Genomic DNA, 24,470 nt, shown 5'->3' on the forward strand with positions numbered 1-24,470 from the left:
AAATACGGCCCTGGCTGCATCCATAGTGGTGATGCGGCTGTTTTTTAGCTCCCCCCCCCCCATCTTTTGCAGCGACCGTAGATTCTCCGGTCTAATTCCAAAGTTTTTCGCCACCCCACCCCCCCTATAGGACGACACCCAGCATATAAGATGACCTTTGACTTTTGAGAAGATTTTTCTGAGTTAAAAAGTATATGCAGGAGAATACAGTACATATAAATTCCCTTTAATACTGTAGAAATAGTTACTTTAGTGAAAAATGTGGAGCAAAAGAATCTTAGACCCCATTATAAATAAATATGATCCACCAGGATTTGTTAAGGAGGATTTGCTGAAATCAGATATTGAACTCGTTTTGGCTTTGATGGCTGATTCTGATACATAAGCAGGCTCTTGCAGGTGGTGAGGGATACATTGTATTTCTCACTGTTTGGTTAACATTGGTTGGACCAGGTACAGAGTGCCTTGTGTAGAGTATAAGCGGAGAAGCTGACAGCATTGGTGTGTATTTCTGGACAGTGACAGTGAGTGCATATTGCTGTAAAATATAGAAAAATGTTTCTGTGACAAGTTTCTATTGCTTAGGACTGGGTTCACACTGCATTTTTCACTCTTTCACTCTTTCCATTTTAGGGCTCGTTCACACAGAGCAAAAGCAGCTGAATTTCTGCGCTGAATCAGCGCTGAAATTTCAGCCGTTAAAATAGGTGCAGAGCTAATTTCCATTGTGTTGAATGGAAATTCTGCTCTGCAGTTCACACGGTGAAATTTCCACACTGAACTAATCCGCTTTCCGCCAGAAGAATGAACATGTTCATTCTTCCACTAGCGGAAGCCTATACAAATCAATGGGGCTCTGATTTTCTGTTTCAGCGCGGAATACGCGCGTATTCAGCGCGGAATACAAGCGGAAATGACGCGCTGAATCAGCGCGGAAATGGGGAAAAAAGGGGGGAGGAGGATTCTAGTATATATTCCGGTATAGTCTAGTTTACTCGCCAAATACTCGCTGAATTTCAGCGCTGAAAGTATGCGGATTCAGCGTGGATTCCTCGAGTATTCCGCGCTGAATTTGTCAAGAGCTGATTACGAGATGAACACTTTCCTAGCGGAATACGCAGGGATTCTGCTTACATTCTGCTTATATTCTGCTTGGAATTCAGCGTCAGTTGATTTCAGGCGGAAATATTTCCTCGCGTAATCCGCCCCTTTTGCTCTGTGTGAACGTAGCCTAATTTTGAAATGCAGAAAAACATGGTCATCAACAGTTTTGTGTAAGCAAGACAAAAAGAATTGTTATTGTTTTTATTCTTTGTGTGTTTTTTTTATAATGTAAGTCAAAGAGAAACGTATTCTGCAGTATGGCATACAGCAGCATCTGTTTGCAGCATCCGTTTTTGCATCCGTTTTTTTCCTTTTAACATATAAGTTAAATAGACAGCAAAAATGCAATGTGATCCTAGTCTATCTGCAATACTATTTACCCCCAAAAAAAAGGAAGCTCATCTTGACACAGGAGTGAACAGAGCTGAGAGCTGAGCTACAGATTCTGTTCTGTAAAGTCAATCAGTTCCATGTGGTTTAAATAGTTTCTATGTTCAACTCAATGGAAGGAAACAGAGACATCATCCATCTTGTAAAAACGTCCAAACCCAACGTACAGTACAAGTAGATAAGGTTTTGTCTCCATAATGTCGTCAGTTGCAAAGCTGATCTTCAGTCGCTAAGCCAACAAGAGGCACACACAGGGGCGTAGCTAATGTCTCCTGGGCCCTGGTGCGAGAGGCCAACTTGGGCCCCCCCCCCTCCTTTCACGACCAAGTGATGCTATTGTTGTGTGTGTTTGTGTATATATATATATATATATATATATATATATATATATATACACACACAGTGGTGCCTTGGATTATGAGCATAATTCGTTCCAGGACCGTGCTTGTAATCCAAATCCACTCTTAAACCAAAGCAAATTTTCCTATAAGAAATCATGTAAATGCAGACAATTGGTTCCGCACCCCAAATATATTTATTATTCTGTACTGTACAGTAATGGAGAGGATGGGAAACACAAGGGCTGACAGAGACTGCAGGGAGCATGAAGGAATGAGCAGTACAGATGTGGGCACATACATGCAGCACTCTCTGTCCGGGGAGAGAGGGGTTACAGCTATGGAGAGATTACCCCCCCCCACAGTCCTGTCCCCTGATGTAAGCCCCAGCCTGAAGGGGATCTGCTATGATTTGGAAGGTGTTCAGAGTACAGTGCTGTAGACCCCGCTATGCAGGCCATGCCCCTTCTCCACTCGCGCTCCCACCTGATACAGGAAGTTCTTAAACCAAAGCAATGTTCTTAAACCAAGTCACAATTTTGAAAAACTGTGAGCTCTTAAACCAAAACGCTCTTAAACGAAGTTACTCTTAAACCAAGGTACCACTGTATGTATATATATATATATATATATATATATATATATATATATATACACACACACACACACCAAGACAGATATTACCTATTACCGCCATACTGTTACCGACCAAATCCTGTATACTGAGACCAATATTACCAGTAATACCAGTATATAGGGAGGAAACATTACCGCCACACCACAACCACTACCATCACCACCATATTGTTACTGACCAAATCCAGTACACTAAATCACCTCATCCAGTCATATAGAGGTGGCCCCAGCTCTACACAGGTTCTATACACCATATACATTACAGTGCAGATATATCAGGTGACTCACAGGAGACGTCTTTTCTGATCGGAGTTCTTTCCTTTTCATCATCTTCTCCATCCGTCCTGGGCTGTTATGAGAACTTCTCCGAGCCACGAATCCACAGAATCTGCCAGACAGACATATTAGGCTCCACACTCTGACACCATCTCCATCTCTCTACACACTGCACATCTGTACTGTCCCCTTTACACCCTCATTTAGTGGGTAGCCCTGACTCTATGTGACCTCCTAATAATATATGCCCCCCTCTGTGTATTCCCTCTCCCCCTATGTTGCCCCCCCAAATAGATGGCCCCCTCCCTTATAGATGGCCCCCTCTACCCCCTCCCTTATAGATGGCCCCCTCTACCCCCTCCCTTATAGATGGCCCCCTATACCCCCTCCCTTATAGATGGCCCCCTCTCTCCTCACCCTCCCTTATGGATGGTCCCCTCTCCCCCCACCCTCCCTTATAGATGGCCCCCTCTCCCCCCACCCTCCCTTATAGATGGTCCCCTTCCCCCCCCCTCCCTTATAGATGGTCCCCTTCCCCCCCCCCCCCTCCCTTATAGATGGTCCCCTTCCCCCCCCCTCCCTTATAGATGGTCCCCTTCCCCCCCCTCCCTTATAGATGGTCCCCTTCCCCCCCCTCCCTTATAGATGGTCCCCTTCCCCCCCTCCCTTATAGATGGTCCCCTTCCCCCCCTCCCTTATAGATGGTCCCCTTTCCCCCCCTTTATAGATGGTCCCCTTCCTCCCTCCCTTATAGATGGTCCCCTTCCCCCCCTCCCTTATAGATGGTCCCCTTTCCCCCCCTTTATAGATGGTCCCCTTCCTCCCTCCCTTATAGATGGTCCCCTTCCCCCCCCACCCTCATAGATGCCCCCCTCTTTCCCCCCACCCTCATAGATGGCCCCTCTTTCCCCCCACCCTCATAGATGGCCCCTCCTTCCCCCCACCCTCATAGATGGCCCCCTCCTTCCCCCCACCCTCATAGATGGCCCCCTCCTTCCCCCCACCCTCATAGATGGCCCCCTCCTTCCCCCCACCCTCATAGATGGCCCCCTCCTTCCCCCCACCCTCATAGATGGCCCCCCTCTTTCCCCCCACCCTCATAAATGGCCCCCTCTTCCCCCCACCCTCATAGATGCCCCCCTCCTTCTCCCCCACCCTCATAGATGCCCCCCTCCTTCCCCCCACCCTCATAGATGGCCCCCTCTTTCCCCCCACCCTCATAGATGGCCCCCTCTTTCCCCCCACCCTCATAGATGGCCCCCTCCTTTCCCCCCACCCTCATAGATGGCCCCCTCCTTTCCCCCCACCCTCATAGATGGCCCCCTCCTTTCCCCCCACCCGTACAGGCTGATAAAAAAAACAAAACTTAACTCACCTGACATCGCGCTCCCACGTTGATTCTCACTCCTCCTAGTCTGTCCCCGACTGCTGCGCGGCTGCCGGGGGTGTCGCGTCTTATCCCCGGCAGCGCTCGCATCCCAGAACTCCCTGCGCGCCGGAACCGGAAGTCAGGGCCCAAGGCGCGCAGGGAGTTCTGGGATGCGAGCGCTGCCGGGGGTAAGACGCGACACCCCCGGCAGCCGCGCAGCAGCCGGGGGAAGACGGAGCCCGACTCTTGTGACCGCAAGCAAAACAATGCTTGCGGTCACAAGAGTGATTGATCGGGGGGCCCCACGGGCCCCCCTTGTGGCGGGCCCGGTCGCGGCGGCGACCCCCGCGACCACGGTGGCTACGCCACTGGGCACACATCAGCACCAGGAATGGAGTCCTCATTCTTTTGCATGGAATATAGGAATTTGCTACATTTGCAGGACAATAACTAGACAAATTAAAAGTCAAGGACTGAGTATTTCTGACACATAGCTAAATTTTACCCACATGCACTACTACAAAGTCAATGGTTTAATGACTCTATTAATTTATAAATATATGTAATTTTGTATCCTTCACCAATAAAGAAAAATCCTTGCCTTGAGAAACCGCCAAAGGGCATAAAATGGTGATAGGCCGGGAGGGAGCGTCCTCTATGTTCATGCAAAGCATGTTCATTCTTCAATAAAGGTGTATTTTATGGTGAGTGCCGCTGAAGTTTTTTCTTTATTGGTGGAATATATGAATTTGATGATAGCTGAACACCGCTTACACCATATGGCTGAAAACAGTGTCATAGGTAAGCCAAAAGCCCTGTGCTGGGACTTGTAGTGCCGGTGATTGTCTGTAATTCTGTATACACCAACAAATATATGCCTGGTAATCATATAACTAACCAAATAATTCTCTTGCAGAACATCAGTACTGGGGCAGTAAACTGAAAATACCTACAATGTCATATGAAGAGGTCCTGCATTGTGACCAGGTGACTTTCCAGTGGCTGTGTACCCTGCGGAAAGTGGGAATCGTCCTATTGGAGGGTGCTCCTGTGAAGCAGGGGGAGCTTGTTACACTTGGCAAAAGGATAGGCTACATGAGGCATACCTTTTATGGGTAAGTATATACATAGGTTATTATTGGTATTTATCAAATAATCTAAACATGATGAATGATCTTAGCTTTGAAGTAAACTTTCCAAAATGTATTTGAGATAAATATTTATTGTAAAAACTATTTCTAATACAGTGAACCCTCGAGAAGATTTGGAAATAGAGCTTAATATCTTTTTATTAGGTTTGTTTACAGAGGAGTTTCGATGATATTTCACATTTCTGAAATGAAATAACACATTGCTCATCCAGTCCAACATATTTCAGTGAATACAAATACATTGGAATTTATACGCAGAAAAACAAATGAAGGATTGTAACATCAAAGGGGTTCATCCTTTGTCTCAAGGTCATGCTGAGTGTTATTCTAATTATTTAACTGCATTACAAGGGTAAATTCAGTGCCTTTTACCGCTCAGTGTCTCAGCTTCAATGTGACGTTGTAACGCCTGGAGTAGTGGATCCACTGGACCGTCACCAGCGATGGCACTAACCTCACCAGGGAGCGGAGTCTAAGGGGCCGCTGGTTTTCACCAGAGCCCGCCGCAAGGCGGGATGGACTTGCTGCGGCAGGCGACCCCCAGGTCGCTACCCCTGGCTTGGTTGCTAGTGACGGCAGGCGAGGCGTGGCAGGAGCAGTAGGCAGGAGATAGTGGTGGCAGAGGTCTGAAGGCGTAACCGCAGGTGACAGTCTGAACACAGGAGCAAAGAAGTGACAGGGGAGCAGGAACCAGGAACAAGGACTAGGGACCAGGTAGCGGATAGGAATCAGGAACTAGGACTTGGGACCAGGTAGCGGATAGGAATCAGGAACAAGGACTTGGGACCAGGTAGCGGATAGGTATCAGGAACAACAGGGGGCTGGGCCAAACGCTATGGGAAGCATGTAGAGGCTCCAACCCAAGGGACAGGGCATGCTGGGATTTATAGGGAGTGACTGGTGCAATTAACCAATTAAGGGCGGACTGGCCCTTTAAATCTGAGACAGCCGGCACGCGCGTGCCCTAGAAGGCGGGGACGCGCGCGCCGCCCGGCACAGACGGAGACAGGAGCGGAGGAGAGGTGAGGCGCCCCCAGGGGCCGAACTAGCAGCAGCGCCGGGTCCCTGCACAAGGACCCCGGCGGCTGCATGGGGCAGGAGGAGGTCGCGGCGGCGGCCCGGAACACGGGACGCCGCCGCGGCCGTGACAGACGTCGCTGCATGTCAGAGGGGAGAGGAAGAGAGCAGGGGACGGGACGCTGGAGGAGCCAGGAGACTGCAAAAGCTAATATTATTATATTTTGTTTTTGTTTTTTTTCACGGGGCTGATATTATATGGGGGGCTTCAAGGGAATGGGGGGAGGTGTCTGATACATTAAAGGGGGGCTGCAAGAAGGAAACTAGGGAGGCTTTCTATATGAGAACTGCAGAGGGGTGGGGGGACTGATTAAATGGGACTGATGGGGCTGCAAGACGGGAAGTGACACTAAAGTGAGACTGGAGGAGGGGTTAAACTAGATGGAGACTGAAGGAGGGAGCTGTTATGAAATTGGAACTGCAGAAGGGGATGATAATAAATGGGGACTGCAGGAGGGGGTTGATACTAAATAGGTACTGCAGGAGGGGCCTGATACTAAATGGGAAGCTGCAGGAGGGGGCTGATACTAAATGGGGACTGTAAGGGGGGCTGATAATAAATGGAGACTGCTGGAGGGGGTTGATACTAATTGAGGTCTGCAAGGAAAAATCAATACTATATTGGTGTTTCAGAGGGATAGGGGAACCGATACTATGTGGGGGCTAATGGAAAGACTGATACTATACGGAAACTGCATGGGGAGAAACTGACTCAATATGGGGCAACAGGGGAGAGATTAATACTATATGGGGGCTGTAGAATAGGTAACAAACTATATGAGGCTTGCGGAGGAGGGGGGACCAATATTACATGGATTATATGGGGCTGCGGAGGTGGGGCTAATACCATATCTGGAGACTGTCAGGGTAGTAGGGCTGATGCCAAGTGGTACTACATGAGGGCTAAAGAGGAGGGCCTGATACTATATAGGGGGTGCACAGGGGTGTTTATACTATTTGGGGGCTGCAGAGAGGGATCGTATGCTGTATTTTGCAGGAGATAAAATTGACGGCCGGGTGATTGTTCGCTGTTAGTTATTGAAGGTGTATGGGAGCCTTAGCCTTCTATTATTTAATTATCAGTCTGTAATGTCTGTGACCGCCTTCATTAACAGCATTGCATCACTGCTCCATGCCTCCTATGACCTTTTAAGCAATAGTATGCTTTCTTCTCTGTTTTAATCACTTTTAGACCAAAATGTTAAACTGTGCAACTGAGCCAAAATCACATCTAAAGATTAGCCATTGATTAGTTTAGTCTGACCAGATTATTTCCACCACCGAAGTTCTCCTGTTACCTGTTAAAGACAGATACAGTGCTGGAAGACCTCATCCTGGACTTTTCTAGGCAATTAGAGCATAAATTTGGCCAGACTAAACTAACTAATGGCCGATCTGTTAGATTAAGTTTTGGCAAAGGTTACCATAGTTTCACTAATCTCCGCTGTTCAGTTTTCCCTCTTCTTGACCAGATACATTCTCTTTTTTTTTTTCAATACTTGAACATCTGACAGCTATGACTTCTCATTCGCTTATGCCTCAATGCCCATGTCCTTTTAGGATATCAGCTTATGGTATCATAATGATTCCATAAGCTGATGTCCCTGTGTCTGCCCCCTCCTCTCTGTCCCCTGCTGCTGTTACAATCTTGTGACAGCGGCAGGGGAGTGAGGGGAGGGGACAGAGCTCCCGGCCGCGCGCCCGGCACACACCCTGCCTTTCCTCCTTCTTTTCCCGCGCTGACCTCCGTAGCTATGACTTCTCATTCGCTTATGCCTCAATGCTAAGGTCCTTTTAGGATATCAGCTTATGGGATCATAATGATCTCATAAGCTGATGTCCCTGTGTCTGCCCCCTCCTCTCTGTCCCCTGCTGCTGTTACAATCTTGTGACAGAGGTAGGGCAGTGAGGGGAAGGGACAGAGCTCACGGCCGCGCGCGCGCACCCTGCCTTTCCTCCTTCCCTTTCCGCGCTGGCCCCCATAGCCAGGAAACCAGGCTTCCGGCTTCCATGGCTATCATCGGCGCTCTGCGATTACTTCGCAGAGCCCCGATGGACACTGGCAGAGAATTCTCCCTCTGTAGACCACAGTATCTATAGGGTTAACTCTCAGTGCTGAGAGTTGCTGCGGGTCCCCGGCTATCACTGATAGCCAGGACCCGCCGCGGATGACACAGGCGCAGCTTCTACGCTGTGTCATCTTGCAGTGTAAATTAACGTCGCTGCAGCATCAGGCATAGGCTGCAGCGGCGTTAATTAACTTTGGAGCGGAGGGAGGAGGTTAATAAGCAGTTTTCTTGTTTTGTTTTGGATTCAAATTTTTATTAGATTTTAACAGATTTAAATTTGAAATATTTAGAAACAGACTTTTGTTTTGTTTTTTATTTTGTTGCTGATGTTGCTATGGGCCACTGCATGTAGGCCTGATTTAAACCACATGTGGCTGCTGTAACATAGGGCAATAGAACTCAAGCACCAGCACTACTCCAGCTATAGAGATCTCTGTATATGTCTCTCAGCAGTCACTGTCAGCCATCCAGAGATCGTCCTAGGTGGTGCTCAACTTCAACAGAAAGTGTATCATTCGGATATATCTAAAAGAAAGTCCAGCGGCACATACCATATTCAGACATATCAGCTGGCGAGTCCTGCGTCTCATTTTTATGCACCCAATAAAGATTGTCAAAATATGGTGAGTGCCACTAGACTTTCTTTCTGATAAATCCAGTTGTAACATAGGACCAGCCCCAGTAACACAACCGCTATAGTGGTATAGTGCTGTTTGTAAAAGAAAGCAGCCATGTATTTTCATTTTTAAAAGCACCTTTAACACTAACCGTCAGCTTTCAGTTTTTTCTTATAGTCTTAAGTAGAGAATGATTGCGCTCAGGGGCATAGCTAATGACTCCTGGGCCCTGGTGCGAGAGGTCAACTTCCCCCCCCCCCTCCTTTCACGACCAAGTGATCCTATTGGTATATATATATATATATATATATATACACACACACACCAAGATATTACCAATAACACCAGCATATAGGAAGAGAAAATATTATCACCATACATATTACCCCCATACTGTTACTGACCAAATCCTGTATACTGAGACCAATATTACCAGTATATAGAAAGGAAATATTACCGCCACACCACAACCATCACCACCATATTGTTACTGACCAGATCCTGTATACTAAGACCAATAAAACACTGTAGCAGATAGCAAGTAACAAATATTTGCACCACATACTAACACTACCGCTGCTACTGACTAACACCACCGCTGCTACTGACTAATACCACCACATACTAACACCTCCGCTGCTACTGACTAACACCACCACTTACTGACTAACACCACTACATACTGACTAACACCGCCACATACTGACTAACACCAACGCTGCTACTAACACCACCACATACTGACTAACACCACCACTGCTACTGACTAATACCACCACATACTAACACCACCGCTGCTACTGATTAATACCACCACATACTGACTAACACCACCGCTGCTACTAATACCACCACATACTAACACCACCGCTGCTACTGACTAACACCACCACTGCTACTGAATAACATCCACTGTACACGTATCACCGCATCCAGTCATATAGAGGTGGACGCAGCTCCACACAGGTTCTGTACACCATATACATCACAATGCAGTTACACCAGGTGACTCACAGAGGGCGTCTTCTCTGATTGGAGTTCTTCCCTTTTCATCATCTTCTCCATCCATCCTGGGCCATCATAAGAACTTCATCGAGCCACGAATCCACTGAATCTGCCAGACAGACATATTAGGCTCCTCGTTCTGGCACCATCCTCATCTTTCTACACACTGCACATTTGTATTGGCCGCTTTATGCCCTCATTTAGTGGGTAGGCTGACTCTATGTGACCCCCTTATAGTGTATGCCCCCCTATATGTAGACTCCTTATAGATGGTCCCCCTCTGTGTATCCCCCTTATAGATGGCCCACTCTCCCCCTATGTTGCCCCCCTTATAGATGGCCCCTTCCGCCCTCATAGATTGCCCCCACATAGATAGCCCCCTCTCCTATAGATGGCCCCCTCTCCCACCCTCCTATAGATAGCTCCCTCTCCTATAGATGTCCCCTTATAGATGGCCCCCTCTGCTATAGATTGCCCCTCCCTCCCTTATAGATGGCCCCCTCTCCCCCCTCCTTATATAGATGGTCCCCTACCCCTATAGATGGTCCCCTCTCACCCCCCCCCCCCCTTATAGATGGTCCCCTCTACCCCCTTATAGATGGTCCCCTCTCTTCCCCCTTTATAAATGGCCCCCTCTCCCCCTCTCTCCTATAGATGGTCCCGTCTCCCCCCTTATAGATGGTCCCCTCTCACCCCCCCGTATAGATGGTCCCCTCTCTTGCCCCCCTTTATAGATGGCCACCTCTCCCCCCATTTATAAATTGCCCCCTCTCTCCTATAGATGGTCCCCCCTTATAGATGGTCCCCTCTCTCCCCCCTTTATAAATGGCCACCTCTCTTGCCCCCCTTTATAGATGGCCACCTCTCTCCCCCCCCCCCCCCCCCTTATAAATGGCCCCCTCCCTCCTATAGATGGCCCCCTCTTTCCTCCATGGAAACAAATAAAAAATAAAAAAACACACACACAACTCACCTAACAAGGTGCTCCCCTGGCAATCCTCTCCTTCTTTAGCCTCCGTCTGCCCCCGGATCATGCTGCCGGGGGTGTCGCGTCCTATCCCCGGCAGCGCGCGCATCATAGAGTTCCCTTGAAAACACAGAAAGGCTCTGTTCACACAATGTTAAAATTGAGCGGATGGCTGCCATATAACAGTAAATAACTGCCATTATTTCATTACAACAGCCGTTGTTTTTAAATAACAGCAAATATTTGCCATTAAATGACGGCCATCCACTCAATTTCAACATTGTGTGAACAGAGCCTTTCTATATTTTCAATCCACTTCTGGTTGAGGTTGCAAAATACTGACCAAATACTGACTGAAATATACTGTGTGTGAACCCAGCCTAATCCTGTGAATATCCACAAAAGTGAAGACTTGTGTTAAATGTTGGCATGTGCAAACAGCGAGGGGATCAGAAAATTCTTTTATCTTAATTTATTATCCGTATGAGTAGCACAAAGGTTCTTTTCTTTGTATAAAGCTAGTCCTATTTAAAATATTTTAGCGTAGCCCTGCCATAAATTGCAAACCGCTGAGTCCTGAAAACTAGTGTTATATGGTATGAGTCATCTGCACAACCTGCCAGATTGGGCTTTATTCAGACCGATACCCTTGTGAGGAAGTTAATGAGGTGGAAATGAATAATTAAAATAACCCTGGAACAGTGAGAATATTGCACCATGCTTGGCACAGGAATGCAGCAAACAGGATATAAACGTATGAGATATTTCATCGGGGAGTCCTTTATCCTAAGCTTCTGCAGCCGCTGGGAAAAGAGAATAAAATAACTAAAGAGCATAGATCATACATGCATAGGAATATACACATTGCTATATTTTACTAGACATTCTGAGAAAACAGAAAGCTTAATAAGAAAACTGAATTTGTGCATCAGATACACTGGAAGCTGATTAATCCCAGTGAATCGGGTTTAATACACCTAATATGGTCTAGAAGTGACTACTGCATGCACTGTCCATTCCTAAAGGGCCTATTACACGGGTCGTTTAGAGGAGCAAACGAGCGCTCTCAGCGCTCGTTTGCTCCTTGTTCCCCGCTCGCTGCCGCCGCTAATCGGCGCGGCGGCAGCGAGTGGGTAAGTGCGGGAGGGGGCGGCGGGGAGCTGCGGGGGGGCTGCTTGGAGGATTGCTGATCGTCCGGGCAGCCCATAGGATACAGCAGCGTCTGCTGCCGATGCTCCTATTCAACGGAGTGATGGCAGCAGATCGCTGCTATATCAGTCGCTTGTTTTTCAACATGTTGAAAAACAAGCGACTGCAACGATCAGCCGACATGAACGATGTCGGCTGATCGTTGCACTCTATTCCACGGGACGATTATCATCCGTAGCAGCCGATATCGGCCTAATACGGACGATAATCGTTCCTTGGAATAGGGCCTTTAGAGTATACAGCTTCTTGTGGAACTAATAAGCACAGGAGGCCTTAGTACTGCAAAAAAAAATAATAAAATAAATGCTTTAAAATGCACTGAGCACAGTAACTATTAGAGCACATTCAGTCCACTGAACTCATGTGACCCTTGATCTACACCAGCATATTGTTCCACCATTTGGCAATGTATACTATGAACATAGTTCACTTAGAGAAAGGTGTCAGTATCCAAGACCCCATTTTTAATGGAATAAAGGTGATATTTAAAAGTAAGAAGTCCAGTAAGTGTCACCTTTCTCTAGGTGAATTATTTGACTGACGGATGTTACTGTTGGTGAGCAACGCCGGTCACTTCCAAGGTTCCTGTGCTGGTGTCCGGATCGGAGTTATTGTGTATCTGTGTAGTGCTGGGATCCTACTGTGTTGAGATTCACTATGAACATAGTGTCAGTATAGATGTACACATACTTTAAGAGTTTACGCTGCATATTCTTCTGTGTTATGATTATAGCCAAGACTGGATTGTATAATGGTCAAAGGGGCCAAAGACCTGCGCCATTTATGAATGCCCACAGCCTTGTCCCAACTACTGCATAGGCACTAGGTAACACTTTCAGTTGGGTGCCATTATTTGTTCATTCTGGCACTATTACTGCAACTTACTGTTACCCCGCACTGTAAAAGACCAAAGAAAATATACTTATTAATACAAATGTATATCTGAAGGAAGCCTTAAAGCTTCTCCTATCATTGTAAATGTCTTTATAGAGCTATTTCCTAGTGGAATTGCATGCTAACCAGGGTGAGAAATATTTATGTGTAATCTGATGTTTATTAAAGTTTCTCAAATATACAAAAAAAAATGCACCAGGGAAATAACTCTTGAAATCAGTAATAACTATGTATGTATAAACATGGTGGTAGAACAGAAAGAAAAGCATTGTACAATTCAGAACACAACATGTAACAGATGAAAGTGGCAGTCAGATGAAAACATGACAGCACTAGGTAATCTAACACGTGCCTGGGTCAAAAAAGGGGGGGGGAGTAGGGGACTTAGAAAAAAGAAAGTGGAAGCAAGAAGGGATGAAGTAAGTGGGGGATAAAGGGGAAAAATAAAAGTAAATATAATAATAATAAAAGGAAATAATTATATACAAGTAAAATAATATAATAAAGTCAGACAGGATTTGATTCTGTAACTACACACTAAACAAGGAGGCCTTCTCACGCCTTCTCTTACCATGGCTGGATAGTGGGCCTTTCAGAGATAAAAATAAGGAAAATAAAAATTCTAAGTATTTCAGAAATACAGACTATCCCCCTATTCACAGGATAGGAGATAGGTGTCTGATGGTGTGGGTGGGGCCAACCTCTTTTAAGAACATGGTTACAACTCTGCCCACTTGTGGCAGTGAATCAACATGTACACACAGTTGCTCCATTCATCTTCTGTGGATCTGCGGCAATAGCTGAATATTGTACTTGCCACCACTCTGGTGGCTTCCTAGTGAATGAATGAAACTTGGGCTGACCTGCCACTCTATTCTGCAGTGAAAATCATGTCCACATTGTCAAAGTGGCTCGAGTCCCAGAGTCAAAACCCTCATTAACTCCTTCCCCCAATATGACGTCCAGGGACGTCATGAAAAGCAGTGGCAGAACGCATCATGACGTCCCTGGTCCCCCCAGATTGCCTCTGACCACCGCACGTTGCCCCCGACCATCGCACGTTGCCGCCGACCACCCCAAATTGCCAGTGTCCCTCTCCAGATTCCCCATAACCACCCCAAATTACAGGTTCCCATCCCAGATTACCTATAAGCACTTCAGTTTATCCATAACCACCCCACGTTGCCCGTTACCACCCCACGTTACCCGTAACCACCGCAGATTGCCCACAACCACCGCAGATTACCCGTAACCACCCCTCATTACCTGTAATCTCATTTTTTTATTGTATTTTAGTAACTGCGCTATTCTAATAACCATTACTAGCTGAGGTTTTGCTCCAGCAAATTGGCGCTCCCTTCCTTCTGAGCCCTGCTGTGTGCCCATACAGTGGTTTATGCCCACATATGGGGTACCGTTCTACTCAGAAGAAGCTGCGTTACAGATTTTGGGGTACGTTTTTTCTCCCATTCCTCGTGAAATTGAGAAATTTAAAACTAAACGAACATATATTGGAAAAATTCGAGTTTTTCATTTTTACTGTCTTATTTTGAATACTTTCCTCTAATATCTGTGGAGTCAAACCGCTCACTGCACCCCAAGATGAATTCTTTGAAGGGTGTACTTTCCTAAATGGGGTGACTTTTGGGGGGGTTCTCTTCTGCTGACACTACAGGGGCACTGCAAACGCACCTGGCGCTCAGAAACTTCTTCGGAAAAATCTGCACTGAAAATGCTAATTGGCGCTCCTTCCCTTCTGAGCCCGGCTGTGTGCCCATACAGTGGTTTATGCCCACATATGCGGTACCGTTCTACTCAGGAGAACCTGCGTTACAGATTTTAGCATGCACCTTCTCTCCTGTTCCTCGTGAAAAATTGAGAAATTTCAAACTAAACGAACATATTATTGGAAAAATTCTAGTTTTTCAATTTTACTGTCTTATTTTGAATACTTTCATCTAATACCTGTGGGGTCAAAATGGTCACCACACCCCAAGATGAATTCTTTGAGGGGTGCACTTTCCAAAATGGGGTGACTTTTGGGGGGGTTCTCTTCTGCGGACACTACAGGGGCACTGCAAACGCACCTGGCGCTCAGAAACTTCTTCAGCAAAATCTGAACTGAAAATGCTAATTGGCGCTCCTTCCCTTCTGAGCCCTCCTGTGTGCCCATGCAGTGGTTTATGCCCCCATATGGGGTACCGTTGTACTCAGGAGAACCTGCGTTACAAATTTTGGGGTGCGGATTCTCTCATGTTCCTTGTGAAATTGAGAAATTTTAAACTAAACGAACATATTATTGGAAAAATTCGAGTTTTTCATTTTTACTGTCTAATTTTGAATACTTTCCTCTAATGCATGTGGGGTCAAAATGCTCATCCTACCCCAAGATGAATTCTTTGAGGGATGCACTTTCGAAAATGGGGTGACTTTTGGGGGGATTCTATTCTGCTGACACTACAGGGGCTCTGCAAACGCACCTGGCGCTCAGAAACTTCTTCGGAAAAATCTGCACTGAAAATGCTAATTGGCGCTCCTTCCCTTCTGAGCCCGGCTGTGTGCCCATACAGTGGTTTATGCCCACATATGAGGTACCGTTCTACTCAGGAGAACCTCCGTTACAGATTTTGGCATGCAGATTCTCTCCTGTTCCTCGTGAAATTGAGAAATTTCAAACTAAACGAACATATTATTGTAAAAATTCTAGTTTTTCAATTTTACTGTCTTATTTTGAATACTTTCATCTAATACCTGTGGGGTCAAAATGGTCACCACACCCCAAGATGAATTCTTTGAGGGTGCACTTTCCAAAATGGGGTGACTTTTGGGGGGTTCTCTTCTGCGGACACTACAGGGGCACTGCAAACGCACCTGGAGCTCAGAAACTTCTTCAGCAAAATCTGAACTGAAAATGCTAATTGGCGCTCCCTTCCTTCTGAGCCCTCCTGTGTGCCCATACAGTGGTTTATGCCCCCATATGGGGTACCGTTGTACTCAGGAGAACCTGCGTTACAAATTTTGGGGTGCGGATTCTCTCATGTTCCTTGTGAAATTGAGAAATTTTAAACTAAACGAACATATTATTGGAAAAATTCGAGTTTTTCATTTTTACTGTCTAATTTTGAATACTTTCCTCTAATGCATGTGGGGTCAAAATGCTCATCCTACCCCAAAATGAATTCTTTGAGGGGTGCACTTTCGAAAATGGGGTGACTTTTGGGGGGATTCTATTCTGCTGACACTACAGGGGCACTGCAAACGCACCTGGCGCTCAGAAACATTTTCAGCAAAATCTGCATTAAAAAAGCTAATTGGCGCTCCTTCCCTTCTGAGCCCGGCTGTGTGGTTTACGCCCACATATGGGGTACCATTGTACTCAAGAGAACCTGCATTACAAATTTTGGGGTGAAGATTCTCTCATGTTCCTTTTGAAAAGGAGAAACTTTAATCTAAACATATATATTATTGGAAAATTTAAATTTTCGATTTTTTTACGGCCTAATTGTGAATACTTTCCTCCAGCCCCTGTAGGGTTAAAATGCTCATTAGACCCCTAGATTAATTCTTTAAGGTGTCTAGTTTCCAAAATGGGGTCACTTATGGGGGTTTACAGCATACAAGCCTCCAAAATCAACTTAAAAAAAGAACTGATCCCTAAAAAAAATCAGTTTTGGAAACTTTCACAAAATGAGATAATTTGCTAATAAATTTCTAAGCCCCATAACAGCCTAAAAAAGTAAAATATGTTTCCCAAATTATGCCAGAATAAAGATGACATATTAGTAATGTGATTTAGTAACTAATTTATCTGCTATGACTTCCTTTTTTAGAAGCAGAGAATTTCAGAAGTTCATAAAATGCAAAATTTTCAAATTTTTCATGATATTTTGATGTTTTTCACAAAAAACACACAAAGTAGTGACCAAATTTTGCTACTAATATAAAGTGCCATATGTGACGAAAAAACAGTCTCAGAATCGCTAGCATACGTTAAAGCATCACTGAGCTATAAGCGCATAAAGTGAGACAGGTCAGATTTTGAAAATGAGCCTGGTCATTAAGGCCAAAACAGGCTGCGGAGGCAAGGGGTTAAACACCTATCCCCTAGTTCCGCACTGTTCCGAGCCTCCATCTCAGAGTCTGTTTGAAATTATGGTGCAAAAAAAAAAAAAAAAAGAAAAGAAATGCCCACTTTTCAGCCATTTATGGGGATATTATTATTATTATTATTATTATTATTATTATTATTATTATTTGCAGCTTAAAAACAAAACAGGAAAACAGAGTGTTGACCCCGATTAAGATATTCTATGATAATAGTCATCATAGATTTTTGGACATTTTTAGATAAAAAATAATTAAATTATAGGAATACAATAGGAGATGGTGGTCCCCTTTGCCTATACGGCTCCTGTCCCAATGAGGCTACTATCCTAATCTACCTGTACCAGGTGACTGAGCACATTGTCAGGCATTGCCTAAGATATTTGTCAGACATGCAAGGCTTTCTATGGCGCCAATATAATCATGTTTTGATGAATAGGCTTTGCCTAACCTGCCATGCTTTTTCCATTTTACAAAAGCAATGCACATATAGCAACCGCCAGAGTGACTACAATGAATTAGGAAAATATTTCTCTATTTTAAGTGGGCTCCGGACCTAGTTATTATTAGCACCAATAACGTAACAGCCACTTCACGTCTGAGAGCAAAGGCACAGATGTCTTCAATATTTATGTCATCCCCCATTTTTTAATAGAATGTTTTTTTAAACAAGCAGTCAGGGTAATTGAAAGCTAAATCTGTGTAAAATCATCAGCGGTATATCGTGCTGGCGCAGTAGTTATGAAATAGGATGGAAATAACTGGCAATACTCTTCTTTGGGCTGTTTTCATTGAATCCAGTACTCCCAGTTAAGCAATTGTAATAAAGCTATTTTTCAATGGTAAGGAAACTCTTCATAAAATCTACGCACGTTCCAAGTCTAAAAAGCCTTTTGTAATATTAGTGACTGTGAAGTGATTGCAAATTCTCATTGATATTTGAAGTGCAGTCTCTTAGGTCTACAGATTTATACTAGCCAAACCAGAGTCTCCTCCAAAAGAAGAGTCGCCCATTTGTAGATAGCTGTTTTTGTGTTCTTACTTCTTGTCAATCATGTTCATACTGGCTATCAAACAGGAAGAGATGTCAGCTCACCATCTCGCTGTAGCGTCCATAGTGCAAATCAAGTGACCCATAGATATGAGCCCGTGTAAACAGGGTATTGCGAGCCGTAACTCGTATAGGATCCAATGGAAAGGTGAAGTCCACAGCTCCTTTAAAACGTAGTAATCTTTTAAAACGTATATATACAATAAAGATTGCTACGTTTTAAAGGAGCTGTGGACTTCACCTTTCCATTGGATCATACTGGCTATACATGTTTTATTTCCAAAAAGCTCTTCTTGCTAATAGCCAGAAATTTCAAACATGGCCAACTTCTCTCCAGACTATGACAATTTGTCATTGCATATAGCTTAATACACCTCTTAAATTTCACCTAATAGTTATTTTGATATAGTTGTTATTGATCGAACCTAAGGCTATGTTCACACTACAGATTGTTCCGGCCGTTCCGTGAACCGGCCGGGTCACGGAACGGCCTGTCTCTGCAGTACCGGCCGGATGATCTTTCCGGCCGCAGTGTTCTGATGCGGGCGCCTCAGCGTGCACCCGCAACAGAACTTCACACAGCACACAATGAAGCTTGCGGCCGGAGCCTCTCGCTTCATTGTGTGAACTGACAGGTCTTTCTGCGTCCTGAATTGCGGGCGCAGAAAACTGACATGTCAGTTCTTTGTGGCGCCGTATGGGATCCCGGCCACAGCGCATACTATGTGTATATGCTCCGGCCAGGATCCCATAGCAGATAAGGCAGTGTTCCACTCCGTACAAAGTACTGCCGTTGTTGCCATGTAGTTGTTTTCTTAGAAATCTCCCATCAGATTTTATGCGGGGGGGGGGGGTGTATCAATTCTCATTGAAGAACTGTTTAGTTAGAGTTATTTTCAAGCCATGTACTACGGAAAAGTGGCATGCAAATCAGTTCTCTCATACTAGGTAGATCAGAATCCTTAAGCTCTAATGTCAATCATGCAGAAAATAATATTTTAAAGGGTTACTCTGAAGAAAAAAAATATTTTTTTCTTTCCGGTCTGACACAGTGCTCTCTGCTGCCCCCTCTGTTTGTGTCAGGAATAGAGATGAGTGACCCTCGAGCATGCTCAAGTTCATCCCAACCCGAACGTTGATTAGCAGTGGCTGCTGAAGTTGGATAAAGCCCTAAGGCTATGTAGAAAACAAGGATATAGTCATTGGCTGTATCCATGTTTTCCAGACAACCTTAGAGCTTTATCCAAGTTCGGCAGACACAGCTAATCAAATGTCAAATGCTCGGGTTCAGATTAACTTTAGCATGCTCGAGGTTGCTCATCTCTAGTCAGGAACTATCCAGAGCAGTAGCGAATCCCCAATAAAAATCGGTCTTGCTCTGGACAGTTCGTGTCATGGACAGAGGTGGCAGCAAAGAGCACTGTGTCAAACTGCAAAGAAAACTCCTTTTCCTGCAGGACATACAGCAGCTAATAACTACTGGAGGAATTAAGATTTTTAAATAGAAGTAATTTACAAATCTGTATCTGTAGTTTCTGTCACTCAATAGCTATAGAGTCACATTAAGCAGCAGGGTCACTGAGATAATCAGGCCATGCCCCTGACTGGTCTCTGATGGTATTTCCTGGCTCTGACATTAGCTCTGGCTACTGATTCTGGTTTTGGTGTTCTAAATCTGTCATTGACAAGCTGTTTAGTTCTGACCCAGTTTGTTAACTATTCTTCCCTCTAGGACTTGTCAACGTTTTTTTTTTTAAAGTGACAGTGCCCAATTAAGAATGGATTCAAGAGTGTAGCTGTAGATGGTCCAGAGGTCATATACGCACCCTGGCCCTGGTACATGGTGGGTGGCCCAAAAAGTTTTCAATAGACTGCAATAATCTAAATACATCCATTTATACCAGTTATATACTAAGGTAATGAAACCTTAACGTTAAAAGAGATATTTTTCATGATTATTGTAATTGTAATAGTGGCACCAACATGAACAGCTCTTCTATATTGTATATACAATTATATCTTTGTAATAATATATCTTTAGATTATAGATTTGCTGTCTACGGTCCCACTATGCTAAAAAATAATAAAGCTGTCCCATACAAGAAGAGCATTAATGTAGTGCGCACATGTTAAGAAGGAATGTCAAAGATGTATCTGCTATGAATTGGCTTCCATGAATAGCCGGCACTTGATATTTCATGTGTGACGTGAAAAGGCTCTATTTGGTTTGCCAATGAAAACATAAGGTACTGGGGGTCATCATCTAGTCTCATTTCCTCCGGGAATTCCAGCAATGAATACGTCATCTAACAAATTCCAGATGTCAGTAACATCAGATGTCAGGATGTTTTATGAGTCCTCAGGCATCAGTAAACTATTTCAGATTGACCGTGTCTTAGTGGCAACATTATGTCTAGTAAAGGTAACCCTTTCCCCACAGCAAAAATTAGCAATTTGTAGCTTGAAATGATTAGATTTGAATAGTCCTATTGCTAAACTAAGTGTTGAGAGGTGTCATTTAAGATTTATACTATACACTATTTATTGCTCACAGACAGCAGATACGTGAGTGAACAGTTGTAAAGCAGCACTTATATAATTTAAGAAAGGGAAAATAAAATCAATACAATAATTATGAAGCAGTCACACCAGCTAAGTCAAAGTAGTGAATATACTGTACATCATGAGAAGAAGTGGAGAAAAGTCTCTACGGAGTAACATATTTATAGAGAGGAACATATTTATAGAAAGCAAATTAGCAAACCAAGAAAACTACAAATGAAAATATAACGGCACAAGCTTGGCATTGCAGAAAGAAGAAAAGAAAGATAAAGCTAAGAAAAATAAAGTGGGGAGTAATCCCCTCTCTAATCGTCCTATTTCACCACCATAGGGAAGGAAGGTCTAGCCAACCCATAATGGAGTTCTCATGAACTCTCCCTAAAAGCGTCCCAAGGGGAACAGACTCAGAGAACAGTACACAGTTGCATTTGACCATCGATATATAGAGATTCTGGTGGAGATGCACTTTAAGATAAGCGCCAGCTGAGATCATTAGCTGCCACGTAAAAGGGGCACAAGGTGGACTTCCGGAGTACTTTAGTCAAGCCCAAGAAAGAGACCATCTATTTAATGGGGGCATGTGTCGTTAAGGGAAAGATGTGATACACACAGACTGTTATGAATGATTCTGTGTCTTACTTTCAAAAGCATCAAAAACTGCAGTGACTGTAATGTTTCTGACACTGGAGGATACATTTCATGGGGGGTATTGTTTTGCCTTAGGGAGACTGCCAATTGATGTAGTGAGTCTTACTGGCAATGCATCCTGGAAAAAGTTATGCAAACTAGCTCTCCTCTTTATGTTGGCCTGATGTCCCGCCTTTAAGTCTACCCTGTTAGGCATATAATTGTGTGTCCTTTGAAAACCAAATTAGCTCTTACCTTTAGGTCAACCTTTTAAAGAGCCTTTGGAACAGATTTTGGCTTGGCTAAAATCCTTAGTTATGTTTCATAGCTATTTAATGGGTCAAATTTTGACTTAAGAGGTCACCTCCAATATTTTCTATTGTAGAGATTTTCTATTGTGGAGGGTTTTATAGGATAAGATGCATGAATATGCATGGATGTATATATATATGTTTTAGCATGTTTTAGATATTGTAAGAAAAGGTTCATCATACCCTGACAGCTAGACAGGAAGCATATGTGCTGCTGAGAATTATATAATAGGAGATGCATGTATCCCAGACGGATTCACCTCATATATTAACACAGGAAAAGCTTGTTACAAGGTACATTAGGGATAACAGTAGGTAGGGCATGCACCGTCCACCAACTGGAAAATATATTGGATAAACCATACAGACATGGACAAATTTACAGTACCACTTAATAGCGGAATCACATTATTACAATTTTCAAGAAAGAAAAATTTGTAAAGCAAGCCTGCAAAGTGTCAGGAATGCCCAGCTGGCAAACTACAAAGGAAATATTGTCCTACCTTATTAACTCTGATAAATACCATAAGAAAAGTCAGGCTTGGTGTATAACCCCTAGGTCTTAGAAATAGCATTTAATGTATGAAGATAAACCCTCTTTAATAGAGGCAGCCTGGTGAGAAATCACTGTGCATGCTATTCTTTTCCTCTGAATGGAAAACTTCTCCCTTGCATAGGTTCATGTCATGTACTCATATTGGAAATGTGTGAGAAATTGTAGTCCACCTTTGACCAGGGTTGCCATACCCTGCCCTAACAGCGCCAAAATTTATTGATAAAAATTGATTTAAAAATATGGTGCAAAATTACAGTCTCGGAATTCATAGCCAGGAGAACATAACACAAATTTATTAACACGAAAAGACACACTATGGCCCCAGGTTTTATCTACACACTGCAAAGTGATTTCTATTGGTGACACAGCACATCTCTAGGCCAGTTATATCCAAATGCATGCCAGCATATCCATGAATATGGACTCCACTGCTTCATTGATGAATTTTCTCCGGTCATTAAAATCTTATCACTGAGGGGGGCAACTGCCTTCTCTATAGAAACACACAGAGTGAAGTCACACTGCATTATATCTGTCAATAATGAAAGCCTCAGCAACATTGGTGAATTGTTGTTTCTGGCAAGGCTAATCCAGTAGTCTTGTAGAGCAAATATCCAAATGGAAATGTGCACTGTCCTGCCAGACTATGTTTGGCAGATTTTTATTAAAACCTTCCTTTAACATGTCCATGTAGGAATGGCCAGTGATAGCATCCTCAGCGTAAGTGGGACCAAAGACTTTGTGCTTGCTCATTGCACAGAACACATTTACTTTGAGTGAGTTCAATAAGGGCACATGGTTTTCTTGGTCAATTTATCTTCTCATTGAGGTAAAAGAGCCACAACCTATAAGCAGATTTCCATTTTGGTTTGTTGTCTGCTTTCAGCTCCTGGAGAAGATTGGTTCCAACGTAGAATTTTTCAGAAGATAAACTTTATTGTGGTTTGTGGCACATATAATTCCAAACTAGTCAGCCTGGTTGACTTTGTAGGACTACAGTACATACTGTAGACGACCCTGGCTTTCCCCATGATATACAGTATATAAACAGTCGGTAGTTTCTATGTGGAGCACATTTACCAAATTTATTTTGAAAGTTTTGCTATACTGTCAGACCCTGTTCTTGCAAATTATAAAAAAAAAAAAAAAGTTTTTTCTTGCCATGATGTTGCCATCGTACATCAACCTATGCAATTTCAAGCTTTGTTCTTTATTGTGTTTGGTTCCTATGGGCAAGTAAACCAGTTTTGCTTTAATTTTTAGTCACTGGCCATCCACCACTGATGCTACTTTAACTATAGATCTTTACTTTTGCACCATTCTCTTGAATCACCTTTAACATCAAGTTCCATTCTATTCTTCATCCAGTAATTCTTCCGCTTTTAACTCCTATAGATGCATAACATAACATACTGGGAAGAGCCCTCATGCCACATGAGCTTTGCTCTTAGATACAACTGCTCACAGAAATGCTGACACAACTAGTCTCAATTTTATGCATCCGAGGCAACTTTCTAAGTTATAAAATTTTCATTAGTACTTTATTTTTCATAGCACATAAAGAACGGGTTAGACTTGTGTAATTTAATCATGTTCTCTTGCCAAAAGCCATTGCAAACGCTCTGTCCGTTTCACCGCTGTAACCAGAACAGCCAGGGAATCCCTGCCAAAGGGGGATTTCTAATTCGGATAGTAAAACTCTCAGCTAATGTTCATTCTTGTCCTTACCACCTCAACACATAGGTTAACAATGTGTGCAGTGGACATGGTCTAACTCTTTGTCTGTAAAAGCTTAAAATGAACGCTAGGGGATAAAGGGGGGTGAGGGGAATCTGAGTTTTTTGGCAGGAGCTCTACATTCTTTCCAGATTAGAACACAGCATCAAGAAGGTTTCCTTCTCCGTAATAACTTTAGACCACATATGAGTTGTGTTAACGTCTTCTACTAGTACAGTTGATGAGCCCAATATGATGATAATCAAAGAAATGCGGTCGCAGAAAATGTTCATAGTTAAACTAGGGGGAGATCACAGAGGTTGTTTGTTTCTCATTACTGGGAATTTTGTGGGCACGAGATTGATGCTATACACAGAAGACCTCATGTAAACAACTGTTGTGTAGTCAGAGGGATCCAAAATGTCCTAAGGATGTCCTCAT

General features: G+C 43.9%; 1 protein-coding gene across 1 annotated transcript in view; it reads left to right on the forward strand.

Annotated features, from left to right (window-relative positions):
* Positions 1–24,470, forward strand: part of BBOX1 (gamma-butyrobetaine hydroxylase 1) — a 97,094-nt gene that overhangs the window by 35,045 nt on the left and 37,579 nt on the right. Inside the window, exon 4 of the mRNA XM_069965770.1 lies at positions 5,030–5,228. Coding sequence (XP_069821871.1) covers positions 5,030–5,228 — 199 coding nt within the window. The remainder of the gene's footprint in view (positions 1–5,029; positions 5,229–24,470) is intronic.

The sequence above is a fragment of the Dendropsophus ebraccatus genome, chromosome 4, assembly GCF_027789765.1.
Source record: "Dendropsophus ebraccatus isolate aDenEbr1 chromosome 4, aDenEbr1.pat, whole genome shotgun sequence".
Classification (NCBI taxonomy): domain Eukaryota; kingdom Metazoa; phylum Chordata; class Amphibia; order Anura; family Hylidae; genus Dendropsophus; species Dendropsophus ebraccatus.